At 35.4% G+C, this 14,142-nt stretch overlaps 1 protein-coding gene across 3 annotated transcripts in view; it reads right to left on the bottom strand.

Moving 5' to 3' along the window:
- Nucleotides 1–14,142, bottom strand: part of LOC123672760 (chaoptin-like) — a 156,012-nt gene that overhangs the window by 23,926 nt on the left and 117,944 nt on the right. For all 3 annotated transcript variants that reach the window (XM_045607035.1, XM_045607034.1, XM_045607036.1), the window contains 2 exons: nt 4,881–5,025; nt 419–529 (listed from right to left, as the gene is read on the bottom strand). In XM_045607035.1, coding sequence (XP_045462991.1) covers nt 419–529; nt 4,881–5,025 — 256 coding nt within the window. The remainder of the gene's footprint in view (nt 1–418; nt 530–4,880; nt 5,026–14,142) is intronic.

Below are 14,142 nucleotides of genomic sequence, written 5' to 3'. Positions count from 1 at the left end.
GGTTGCGGTTTCGAGTCCCGCTCGAGGAGGTACTGGTACTTTTTCCAGAATTGAAAATTTGTCTGCACGCCAACAAAAATATTTACCTCAAAATAGTTGTAATGTAAAGAAATCCTACTGATTTGTCCTAATGTAAAAAAATCCTACCTAGATCTGTTTGCAAGGTAGATTTGTGATTAGATTGATGTGTGGGCTAGCTTGATCTATGGACTAGGTAGATCTATGGGCCCGGTAGATCTGTGTGCTAGGTAGACCTGCGAGGCGTATACTAGATCCATGAACTAAAGAGCATGTAAAACAAGTCTTGTTTTGAAGGTAGCAAGAACATCAATTTTAGTGAGTATCGACCAGTTCCATACAATATTTAGTATCTTTCTAGACAAGAATTATAATGTTCCAAATAACGATATCCACTCACCCATGAAGGTTAATCCATTGCAGACTGCGCAGTTCCTTGAATGTAGCAAAAGGTATGGCATCTAATTGATTGTAGCTTAAATCTAAGGAGCTGAGAGTCTTCCAAAGAGAGCTGAAACAAATGACGGGAAATGTAGAAATTTGATGGAACAATTGATTACTATCTTTGATTGCTGCAACGAAAGGATTTGTTCAAAAGAAAAAAATGTGGAAACAGTTTTAGTTATTCCAGAAATAAAATGTCTACATATCTCATTATCATAGATCTGTCCGTTACATATAGATCTGTTTGTAGAATAGATATGTGGAAATAGTAGTTCTATGAGAAAGATATCTATTCGTTAGATCTATTTCCTCATACTTATATAACTACTTTTATGGCTTACTAGTATAAGGTGTAGTTAAAATGAATTCATTATTTCTGCATGAAAAAAAATGTTTTAATTATTATAGTTGAAATGATCCTATTTAGGTAAAATATGCGCAGTTCGATAACTTGTTGTCAGGTAATATCATTATGTCTCTCTCATAGAAGTCCTCGTCCCTATTGGCAAAAAATTGAGACAGTAGATTTTCACAAGTCTCTGTCAATTTATCACCTGTAAAATTGGTCTCCATTGCCAGGAACAGATGGCAATCACTTGGTGGCAGGTCCATACTATAAGGTGGATGCAACCAAGCTCTCGGAGATTTTGACGTGTCACTATCGATGTGTGTGGCCTGGCGTTGTCCTGATGGAAAACAATTCCTCTCCTATTGGTCAAAGCTGGCCGCTTCTGAGCGATTACTTCCTTAAGACAGTTAACAGTACAGTTCCGAGTTAACCGTTGTGCCATTGGAGAACAGCTCATAGTAGAAAGCCTATCCCACCAAACACACAGCAGAACCTTCCTGGTTGTCAATCCTAGCTTGGTTAGCGTTTCCGCAGGCTCACCGCTTTCCGACCACAACCGTTTTTGCTTGACGTTGTCGCAAGTATACCACTTTTCATCACCAGTCGCTAACCGCTTCAAAAATGGATCGATTTTGATGCGATTTAGCAGCGATTCTCAGATGAAAATTCGATCCATCAGGTTTTTTGTGTTAACTCGTGTTTGTACGCATATATAAAAAACGCATGGATAAATGTATTCTACTCAGGGGCGAAGTCTAGCAATGCTATTCAACTTAATCCCCCGAGTAGAGTAAAACACAAATAAAGTAAATTACAATTATCGAGCTCCTTCTTGAGACCAGTCTATTGCAAATGATTTCTAATGGATTTCGTGCGCAATAGTTAGCTCCTGGGTAATCGAAACAGTGCTTACATGACGGTCGGACTCGAAAATGACAATGATTTTATTGATTTTCACGTCAATTGGCCTTCCAGTGCGAGGAGGATCTTTGCCTCGAAATTACCGGACCGGAATCTACGAAACCAAAATAGCGGATGATTGGCAGTCTCAGGACCATAATAACCATTTATATTTTCAGCAGTCTGGCTAGAATTTTGGCCTTTATCGAAGAAAAACTGTGAATAATAGCGTATTTTATCTTTATTAGTATCCATCTTTGACGCGTGCTCGAACTAAACCGAGTAAACTAATCTCTAAGCTGTCAGCAAAGATTTTATAGTACAAAATCTTATCTTTCTAACGCCTAGTTCTTCTAACGTCTAGTGGAGCCCTATTGGACTTACACAACGCGAGATACAGATAACTAAAGCCATCTATTGGAAAAATAATAAATTTCTTTTTGCTTCACATAATATCAATTGAATTGAAATGTATATAGGCTTGGTTAATCGATCGTCTAGAGGCATGATTCGATTACCTGCCTTTCGTCTTCTTCGTGACTTTGTCGGATTTGTAATAATTAAACTATTGTGAATTATTCACATTTATTTACAAAGCCACCTTTATACAGTACAAACTCAGTATTGAGAAGATCTTAATTACGTCTCAATTTACAAGTTTCTTACTACGGTACTGAATTTCGTCTTTAACTCGAGTGTTAATTACTCGAGTCGTCTTCGATATTTCACGTCTTTGTGTTATAACAAGTTTCGGTCGTCTCGTCTTTGACTTGTTCGCGACTCGTCTTAATCTAGTCCGCGAACCGTCTTCTCGTCTTACGTCTTAAGTTTCAACCGACTGGACTAACTCTTACTTCGACTTAGACCGAACTTGAACTGTTTACTCGTCTTCGACTCAACTTGAACTGACTCTCGACTTCAGCTTACTTCGTCCCCTGACCGCAACTAACCTCGTCCACTCTGAATATCCTTTCCTCCTTCCAGCTTGACCACACCCTTAGGGAAAGTACCATCCCCTAGTCCAATAAGAATTTTTCCCCACCGCCCACAAAGATCTTCGCGGATTCCTGGAAATCGAATATTCTCGAAGGACTAGTACCTGATACACAGATGTACCACATCTGGTAAAACCGTCTTGTTCTCGAACTTTCCCAACCCCCAGTAAATCTCTTCAAGATTTACAACTCCATGACATATTTTCGACACCTCGAAGAATTACACATCCTTTTTACATTATATGTATAATAACAATTCGTTCCCTGTAATTGAAACTGTCATGCCCTCGACACTTGAAGAAACTAATAGGTCTCCAAGCATCTTGTTGACCATCTCAATTATTTACAGGGTACAATAACTGGATCCTACATGTATTCTACTATAACTAAATCCAAAAGCTTCTATGGACTGAGGAAGATAATTCTAAACCATGAATTTGTAGAAAACGATTTCAGAATTTGCCGTTAAGAAATATCAATAAAAATCAATCAATCAAATTTTATTAATTCAGTTTCCACATAATTTTCTACAAACCTTGAAATAAAATAAATCGATTTACACTTTAATCCATCATGAATAGCATAATGAGAGGGCCTTGACTAAGACAATGTCTTGTTTGCAAGTGCCCCTCATAAGCTTAGGCACAGCGCAGTTCCAAAAATAAAGAAAAAAAAATATCAAAATAGCAGGGTTTAATTTAATTCAAGTGGTTGAACTCATCAAAATCGAATAAATAATATAAATAAATAATATAAAAATAATAAATATAAATAATAAAAAAAAAATCGATAAAATAAAAACAAACATTTTAAAAATGCTCCACTGCCGTCAAATTTTGTTCCAGAAATGCGGATAACAGCCGTGTAGTGAATTATACCAAACGGAAACAATTCCATCCAGTCGAATTCCACCGGTAAGGAATGGAAAAGCAATTCCGTTCTATTTACTAGGATGAATCTGATTCGCCCGGCAGAGTGAGTAACAATTCTTCTATTCAACTTTGCCTAAACTTCCGCATTGAATAATAAATTGGGAACAAGCGTGCTTTGAAATAGGCGCCGTTTTCCATTAGGACTTTTTCCAACTTCCATTTTCCGGGTAGATTGCTGAGCTTGCACGGCATCCAGCTTGCAGGTATTCAATGAGTCGAAGAATTTGGAATACATCGACTGGATTGTGAGACGATATATCTTGATATACCCAGTGGGACCAGATTAGTACGGCATTCGAAATATGTAAATCCGACAGAACCACCTGACTGCTTATTGAACGCTCGTTCTTCGAACAGATCGCTTTATCATTTCGTAACAATGTCTGTAATTCTATACTTTTTCAAGTTTTCAAGTACAGATCTGGAATGCCAAGGTGGAGTTCGTTAATTCAAGGGCGTTGATCTATTTTTTTCTTGGGGGGTAATCGAAAAAAAATGTTTACAACAATGTTTACTCATATCTGTAATGTGAGAAAAAGAGTTTCGATAACGAAGTTTGAACCAAATTACCTAAAATATTCTTTTCTCTAATTCTGTGGTTATTCCGTTCATTCTTCCACATCTTGTAGAACAAAATCGTGCGAGAATATATCAGAAACGCACAGTTTTCATGGTTATATTTTATTATTATATGTTGGTACTCAGAACTTTCCGCCACGGCTCTATCTGTCAATTCATTTGAAATTTGCCTTAAAGAAATCAGTTCTGCCAACCAACATTTTCCAATGTAAAAATCACTAAATGATATTTATGAAAATATTTCATTAATTTCAATAAAAATGCAATGGATTAAAGAAAATAATGTATAATACTCGTACAGAAGGCTCAATGCCTTCTGCACTTGTATTATAAATAACTATTTTATTACCAATTCGATTGTTCTTACCTTATACTGGCTTTTCCTAAAATGGAGTTACGAAGGAGAATGAGAGATTCCTTGGATAATTTTAAGAATTTAGTCCCATAAATATGAGCTCGCAAACGCTTTGTTGTCGATATACAGGGTGTTTCTTGTATAGTTGAAAATATGGAAGGAAAATAGTGTTTCTTTTGATCCCAGAAATCTTTGGTTAAAATATATTTACAAGTCAAAGACTCACCCTGTATACATCATAATTTTTGCAATATGTATGATAATTTGAGACCCGATACATGTTTAAATGAGATAACACAAAAAAATACCTGAAAGCTCGTTCCGATATTTGTTGAAGTTTGTTGTTGCTTAATACCAGAGACTGTACTTGACATCTTGCTAAGCTCTCTGCTTCAAAGCTAGTAATGCTGGAGCCTGCTACTTCTAACTGGTTTATATTTCCTTCTGGGAGATCTGTAAGCAATAAAGTCAGATATAATTAGACTGTCTCAACAGACTGCAATAATTTCGAGTGCACATCATCTGGATTATCCTGATAGTTATATCAAATAGTTATATCAAATAATGCAATAAATTCATAATAGTTTTTGTGACGATACCAATGTAAATATAGTTATTTGTTTTACTAGGAAGCAAGTAAATAGATTGACTGCCAAGGCAGTCAATCAGTTAATCTACTTTGCTGCCGAGTTGAAGATATAATTTTTTCTTCGATTGTTTATAATGATATATGTAGGATATTGTATTTGCATGTTGCCACAATTCCTACAATTTTTTTTATTTTTCCTGTAATGATAAATTAAAACGACAGAAATCGCAATTGTTGAAATGGTTGGTTGCTATGGAAATGTATATCCACAATAATTATATTTTGACAATATCTTACAGTTTTTTTGGGATAATATCGGATTTATTAATATTATGGACAGTGATAGCGACTTAGAAATAATAGAAATACTTACTCCTCCAGAAATAAGGGAGGTGGCAAAAAATATTGATTGTCAGAAAATGTCAAATGTGTTAAACCCATTGGGAATAATCATTTTGATGCCTAGGCAGGAAAAGTAATACTTTGCTGATTGATATGTATCTGCAAAATTAATATATGCTGTCAATCGGAGAAAAAATGAATTTTCACCCAACAAGTAAAAGACTCACTCCTCTTCTGATAGAGTAAAATAGATTATTATATATATGAGTATATGAGTTCTGCAAAAAATATTTTTCTCTTATCCGAATATTCTGTTTTCGTTTTTTATCTGCTCTGTTCTATTCTCGAACCCTTTTCAGTGCGTGGTTTATTATTTCTCCGGAATGAATGGAAGAATGATGTGTTCACGCGATCATTATGAGAGTTTTATTGCTTTTCCGTTCAATGTTTTATCGGATTCGAAAGACCCTTGTGTATTCAGATATCTGTATATGATTTATTGCTTCATTTGTGTGTCATCAAAGATGTATGAATGCCTGATATTTGATTGGGAAGAGGTTTCTTTGGATTATTATAATCTTAGTAGAATAATATTATTGGAAACCGATATGAAGGATATTAAACACTCATAGCGTTTTTGCATGGAATTTGGAATTATTATATTATACGGATTTTCAGAAGGCCTTCGATAAAGTGGATCACCAAATTTTGCAGAAAAAATTGGAAAACAGATATGGGTTTACTACATTATAGTTATCATTTCTTCTTAGGTCCTATCTGTTGCATCGCAAGCAGTTTGTTTTTGTGGGGGGGTTTCGTTCGTTCGAGTCTGGTGTAGCTCAGGGATCTAATCATGGCCCACTTCTATTTTTGCTGTTTATCTATGTCTTAATCAGTGCGGTTGATGTGATAAGGCTACTGTTTGCGGATAATCTTAAGCTCTTTCTCAGGGTAATTTGTATGCGGCACTCTTTTAGATTGCAGAGAGCAATTAATGGAATTAATGAAATGATGTGAGGATATCAATATCATTCCTTCTATACAAAAGATGGAATCAATTATGTTTGAGGATTTTTTGGGAAATGTTAAGATGTTGAGTTGAATGTTGTTAGGAACCTGAGTATTCTGTTTGATGGTCACATGTCACTCGTTCCTCACATGCTGAGTGCTGCTTCTAAGTTGTATGACTTCATAGTTCGAAACGCAAGACATTGTCAGAGTTCTGAAACAATTGTTCTCCTCTTTATTACCCTGGTGAGGACTAAACTCGACCAATAACGCGGAAACGAAGCCTCATTTGCAAAAAAGTCTTATCATGACTATCAATCTGTATACGCCCCTTAATTTTTCGCCTCATATTTTGAATCACCCCGTACATAGACGTAGTATCTCGAGTCGGATCTGTTGTCACTGCAGTATAAGCTATTTTTGTTATTTGAAAAAAGAGGAAAAGATAGAATTTGGTGTGCTGATAAAATATTGCTTGTTGAAGGAAAAAAATACAAAATCTTGGATTGATGTAGAGTTTCCGGGGTCTGCAGCAGGAAAATCAACCATCATTGATTGGTATGCTAAGTTCAAACGTGGTGAAATGAGCACTGAAGACGGTGAACGCAGTGGACGCCCAAAAGAGGCTGTCACCGACGAAAAAATTAAAAAAGTTCACAATAAATAATAAAAAAAATAATTTTGAATGATCGTAAAGTGAAGATATGATCTTAACGTGTACACCATATCATTCACGAATATTTCTACATAAGAAAGCTGTATACAAAATGGATGTCGCGCGAGCTCACAATCGATCAAGAGCAACAACGTGTTAATGATTCTGAGCAGTGTTTGAAGCTGTTTAAGTGCAATAAACCTGAATTTTTGCGTCGATATGTGACAATGGATGAAACATGGCTCCATTATTTCACTCCGGGGTCCAATCGATAGTCTGCTGAGTGGACTTCATGAACCTAATCCAAAGCGAGGAAAATAACAACAGTCAGCTGGCAAGGTTATGGCATGAGTATTCTGGGATGCGCAAGGTATAATATCCATTGATTACCTCCAAAAGGACCAGACCTTCAACAGCAATTATTTTATAGCGTTATTAGATCATTTGAAGGATGAACTCTTTGAAAAACGGCCTCATTTGAAGCAAAAAAAGGTGATGTTCCATCAAGACATTGCGCCGTGTCACAAATCAATGAAAACAATGGCAAAATTGTATGAATTGGGCTTCGAATTGCTTCTGCATCCACCAGATTTGCCAGATCTGGCCCCCCAGCGACTTTTACCTGTTCTCAGACCTCAAAAGAATGCTCGCTGGAAAGAAATTTAGCGCCGATGAAGAAGAAATCGCCGGAACTGAGGCCTATTTTGAAGCGAAAGACGAATCGTATTAGTATTAGTATCGAAAAGTTGGAAGATCGCTATAATCGCTGTATCGCCCTCGAAGGCAACTATGTTGAATAATAAAATCGAATTTTGCCAAAAAAATGTGTTTTACTATAGTAGATAGAGGATTTCTCAATCGGTCTGTTCATGTGATATTAAATCAGGAAAATATACGGATAATCGACTTTTACGTGAAATCAATGATTAACCAAATGTTCAATCAACCCTTATTAATTGGTCGGTAGACTCGTTGGTTTTTGGGCTAGTTCACTTCTTAATCTGATTTAATCAAACTGATGAAACGTAAAATCTAATTCAATCCTTTTCTTGTCCCTACCCTACCGTATACCAACCTACATCAATCAAGTAATTCAACCCCATAATTTAACTCAGTTATTGTATTCTATTCAATTAACTCCGGAGTGTATGCTGTCAACTATCTATCAAGCAATTCATGTCTGTCATTATCGCGTTTGTGATTCAATTATTAACTGCACATAGTACGTGACTTGTCGTTTTATGTGTCTTTCGTATTGAAGGATTACTGAAATGAGTTGATTGCTGTTTGATAATACAATACCCTAAGTTCATTTACATTATTGAAATTAAAAAATGAACATATTCGAGGTTATATCACGAGTGAACAGGAAATTTTATAAGATTAAAGTTACGATGAATGAAGTTTCAAAATTATCTACTGTTTCTATAATATATAAAACAACAAATGAATAAACATGCATTGATTCTGATTTTTTAAATTTATGAAGTTTCCTGTGTATAATAATTAAAAAATTTGAAAAGCATAAAACTAAATATGTGTTTTTTTAGAAGGTTTGATTAATGAGCTGAACAGTATAAAAACATTATTTATTGGATTTTGGTCAATTTTCTGACGATGAATGTGTGAATAACTAAATGAATATTAAAATGAAATAGGAAAGCACTGACGTGAAGTCAGCAGCTTTTAATCTCTTGTTTGTTCATGCGCCATTTAAACCCTTGGAAATCACATAAGGAAATCTGGTCTCCGAAAGCACAATTGGCCAATGAATGAACAAGCACAAGAACTGCATGTCAGAGCTTCTCTAATGTTTTTTCTTTTTTTTTTGCATATTATTGATTATTTATTTATTTTCGAAATTTCAATGAAAAATATGAAGTTTTTGAGAACTATATGACTTTCTTCCAGATATACTTAGATACCCTTCCGATATATGGCAATAGGTACCATTGTTGCCATATATCGGAAGGGCAAAAATGGAACCATTCAAGACGGTATTTATTATTGTCTCTTTTTCGTTTACGTTTAAAAAAACTCAAATATCTTTTTTTTTTAGCTTTCGTTAACCGAACATATCGCTGTATCATTTTCACACAATGTCTTACAATTTTGGAATTCCAATTCGGAAATGGTCCCAAACGATAATGCCAGTCGTGAGTACGATAACTCCTGAACAAAAAGAGCTTGAAATTTTCAGAGTATGTTCATATCTTGAATGCCGCGGATACATCCATCAATAGGCATAATTGGAATAGTGGTACCATAGATATGGCCAATAGAAATTTTTTTCTTTTAGTTTCCAAAATACAGATTCCATAGAGATTCTGCATGTATTGTTACTGAAATGACAATTACAAGTTCCGCGCAAAATTTCTTGTCAACGGCATAACCAGAAACAAAGAAATTTGAAAAAACAATAGTTTTGTGAACACAAAACCAAGAGACTTCAGATTTCGAGTTTTCAAATGAACTTACAATTTCAACATTCGCGAAAAATTTAAAGCTGATCAGAAAAATGAATCGAAGAAATATAACCAATATTTATGTAAAAACAGACCCAATTCGGTTCAGATAGAAAAACCATTTGAAGTTTGGCTAGGTGTTCTCAGCCAATTTTGAAGGTTAACCCTCTCTCAGAGGATTTCTGTGTTTCATCACAGAATATTCAATAATGCACTCAGGGTTCCCTGCCTTATAGATCCTCAATCTCTATACCGGTGCATGGTGACTCCCTTAAAATGGTTTGGTTTATATCCCAAGTGGTTCTACCGCCATATCTCGGGAAAGCAAAGAGTCACTAAACAAATTTTCATGCAGAATTTCGAGTTGAGAGCGTCATCAGAACCATAGAAAATTCAAGCCGAAAATTTAACCCAAAACCTGATATTTCAGTGGCAACAGATCCTATTGAGCTGAACTTTTATATGGAGAATAAGAATTGCAAAATCAGTGCACAATTTCGTGTTTATAGCTGAATAAGAACATTAGAAAATTCAAGCTGCATATCAAAAAAAAGAGGAAATCTCTGAAGTGAAGTCCGGAGTTTTCGATCGCTGGATCATTCATGCCGCCATGCGCGAATTGCACCATTTTGCAACATATTCAGTTATGTGATTTTTATAGGCGCAAATGACGCCTAAATGAACTAACGCTGAAAAGCTCTTGACACTCATCATTTTTTGTGTTTTTAATTCGTTCATCAATAACCATAGGAATATCAGCCTCGTCGAAAATGGTTCCCGTATACCATATTTTTCAAATTATCCGACGGGATTCATCTCGACAAAATCAATTTCGTCGAAAAATATGACAATCATTTTCCAAAGATGGAATTTAAAGTGTCATCACAATGAATAGCAAATTCGAACTTAACGAGCTCCAGGGTAATGGCGCAGATTCTTAGGGAGATTCATCTTTCAACGTATTGAACCTTCGAAAACGGCGGTTCTCGTCATAAAATTATGACCTTTATCCCAGTCTGTAATCTACCATTACCTATCGCTGTTTCGCGAGTGAATCAACTTGCGCCCATGTTTGCTTTATAATAACCGCTTTAGTGCACGAAGGTGAGCTGACGTGTTTCGACGACGTTAGGTGAATTATTAATGTCAGATGCAGGTAGATAGCGCTTTCCGTATACCACACGTCAGATCTATTGAATCCAATCGTAAAATCTATTCGCACGACTAGGAGAGTGCATGCAATTTGATTTGACGATTCTGGCAGATCGAGAGGACATTCGCAGAATATGATCTTGTTAACTGCTTGTACGGGAAACATAATTATGCATGAAATTCATGTTTTAATTATGTCTGGAGCTATTCTCCTGGATTTATGCCATGAGGGATAAAAGGCGAGTGTCTTCAACAGCGTATATCATGCAGCTTCATAAATACGCGCACTAGGTGTGTGAGGGTAGCTGGCCATCTGTCCGACAGGCGCATAAGCGAGCAAGGAGTTCCCCAAGGATCTATACTGGGACCACTACTTTTCTCGATTGACTCAGTCATATTTGTTGACTATACACCAATTGTTATCTCTGCTGCAATCTCGGATGAATTGAAATCCACCTGTATGTTTCTGATAAGCCAAATTGAGGTGAATAGCAAATACACTAATTATGAATATCGACAAAACAGATGCCTTCGATTTTGGATGAGAAATGCAAATTTCAGTTCATTTGATTCATGATAGTTAAATGGAGTTGACAAATTTTTAGGCATCAATGTTGAAGGAATGAAACGTTTTTGATGTGTTAATTTCCATTAATATTCGGCATATTTGGTGCATGCAAGAACTTGTGAATATGTTTCAGTAAACATAAAAAAGTACACGACATGGTTTCGATCAACCGTAGATTGCAGTTGCGTGAGATAGCGGTAGACTTCAAGAGATCAAAAGGGAGTTTATTCGCGTGAACGTTTGTTGATGACAAAGCTTTGCTCGCTTGCTTACCCTTGATCAAAAGCAAAAACACATCGTCAATTCCGATCTCTATTTGGAGCTGTTAAAGCGGGATAAACATGATTTCTTGTGTCAATATATGACAGTGGATTCATAAGTACGCCTTATTCTCATAGAGCGTCAGCTGAGAGAAAAACAGATGGAGAATACGATTACCGTCCAAAGCGACCATAATTTCAAACATCAGTTGGTAATGATACGGCATCCATATTTTGGGATGTGCATGGTATATTGCTTATTTACTATCGTGACAAGGATAAAACCATCAACAGTGAATATAACATATTCATATCAATTGAGTGCATATGCATATTGGATCAATTAAGTGCAGAAATTATGAAAAAATCTTGCTTGAATACAAACGAAAAAAATTCTTTTCACCAAGACTCTTTTTGCAGACCTCAAAAGAATGTTTAAGGAGAAGTGAGGGCCAAGATTGGAGCCTATTTCGAAAGCAAAAACGAATCTTCTACAGAGAAGGTATTGAAAAGTTAGAAGAGCAATGGAGTAGTTACATGTATCACTCTTGAAGGTCTATGTTGACGAATGAAATCGACCTTTTGAGAAAAAAAAGAGTTTTTACTTGTTGGGCCCGGGACTTATTGAGTGATTGAGTGAAGAGTTTATAGTCCACAGGCTCTTTTCGTACATTCTCTCCTATTATCAAACTACTTCGATGAAGATTCACATTTTTGTGTATATAGCAGAAACTAGTTTCGAGGAAATAACACAAATATTGCAATTCCGCCAAACATCTTCACGACAGTTTAGCCACTTCGAGAAGGGAAATTACCATTTTTCATATTACCTTACGATTCTTTGTTCCCAACATCTTCAGCTTGCATCTAGCATCTATATTTGATAAGATGGATCTGTATTGCATGAAATAGAGCCATAAAGTCGCATTTTCGTGAAATTGTTTTCAGTTCATTCTCCTGATACCTTTATTTGATATTTTAATTCGTCACGGGTCTAGTATAATAATAAAATTGACATTAACCTTTCAGAGAGGAATATCATTACATTAATTCAATTTTGGCTGAGGCACATCTACTATTCAAAGTTCAAGAGAAGGGTTGAACTAAGTTTTTTCGTAAGCAAATTCATTAACAATATGATGATCCGAAACTGAAGATATTAAGATGAAGAGGTAAATATATATTAGGTGCGTAACTAAGTTCCTGCTGATTATCAAAATTATTATTATTATTATTATTATTATTATTAAACAAAGATTAAAGTTTAGGCAATGCCTATAAACTCACAGAAAATATTTTTTTTTAAAGAAGAGAACACTCCAGTAGTAATGTGCTGATCGTTTGTGACATATCTAAAACCTCATGAACCAAGTTTAGACCGAGTATGTACTTTTCAAAATAGCAACAATACCAACTTATAACAGTCTGTATATCAAAAACAATCTGATTGTGAAAATTGTGGAATGAATTTGAATTCTCCCAAATCCCACCATTAGACGTTATATATCTGCGGCATTTTATCTTTTCGTTTTCAACGGATCCACCCTGTATATGACCAGAAAAGGCTGAACGAAATTAATGTCTCTACGAGTTGGAGGCGGTTCGATGAACTCGGAAATAGCGTGATAAATTTCATATTCGGTAATATGCTTTAGCAGGCCAGCAAACCGTAGACTTAAGGGAAGCCATCCTTCAAATTGAAAAGTATACTTGTAAAATTGAAATCTGTCTGAAATACGGAATATACCAGCGTAATTGTCGAGGACTTGAGTAATATATTTTATCTATCACATAGGATATGCGTGATTTTATCATCTGAGCAAAGATGTTATTTGACAGTCGGAGGTATAAGAAATTACCTAGGTACGGCTAAATTTCGTGTTGATCAAGTGACTAGAATCATAAAAATTCAAGCTGAATATCGAAAAAAAAATTGAATGATAATGATAGATAATAAAAATAGAATAAAACAAATCTTTTTCCACTAATATTGGATAATTTTTTTTGTAATAATAATATAAAAATTTAACATCATATGTCGGCAAAACCATCGGACATATTTCGCCTATTAACAAGGTGAACGCTGGTTTAGATTTCAAGACTCATTTAAGCTTATTATTTTCAACTCCAGTATCAATGACTGCATGATCTTAACTACTAGATATTCGTTGCGAGAAATACAGAACAATTTCTCAACGCATAGTTGTCAGCTAAGATCACACTGTCAGTTAAATTTAAGGAATTCGAAGCGACAATAATGATACTGAAATAAAAATTTGATATCATATGTCGGCGAAATCATAGGACATATTTCACCTATCGCTGGTGCAGATTTCAAAACTATTATGAGCTAATAATTTTAGAATATAGTTTTCTAGGTTTTACTGACAGCATGATCTTTACTGCTAGATGTTCACTGCTAGAAATACCGAACCAATTCGCAGCACTCAACTGGCAGCTAAGATCACACTGTCAGAGTAATTTAGTGAACTGGAAGTGAAAAGAATGGCATGAAAGTCGTTTTTATGCTA

This window comes from Harmonia axyridis, chromosome 2 (genome assembly GCF_914767665.1).
Source record: "Harmonia axyridis chromosome 2, icHarAxyr1.1, whole genome shotgun sequence".
Lineage (NCBI taxonomy): Eukaryota > Metazoa > Arthropoda > Insecta > Coleoptera > Coccinellidae > Harmonia > Harmonia axyridis.
This window is presented reverse-complemented; position numbering and strand designations above follow the sequence as displayed.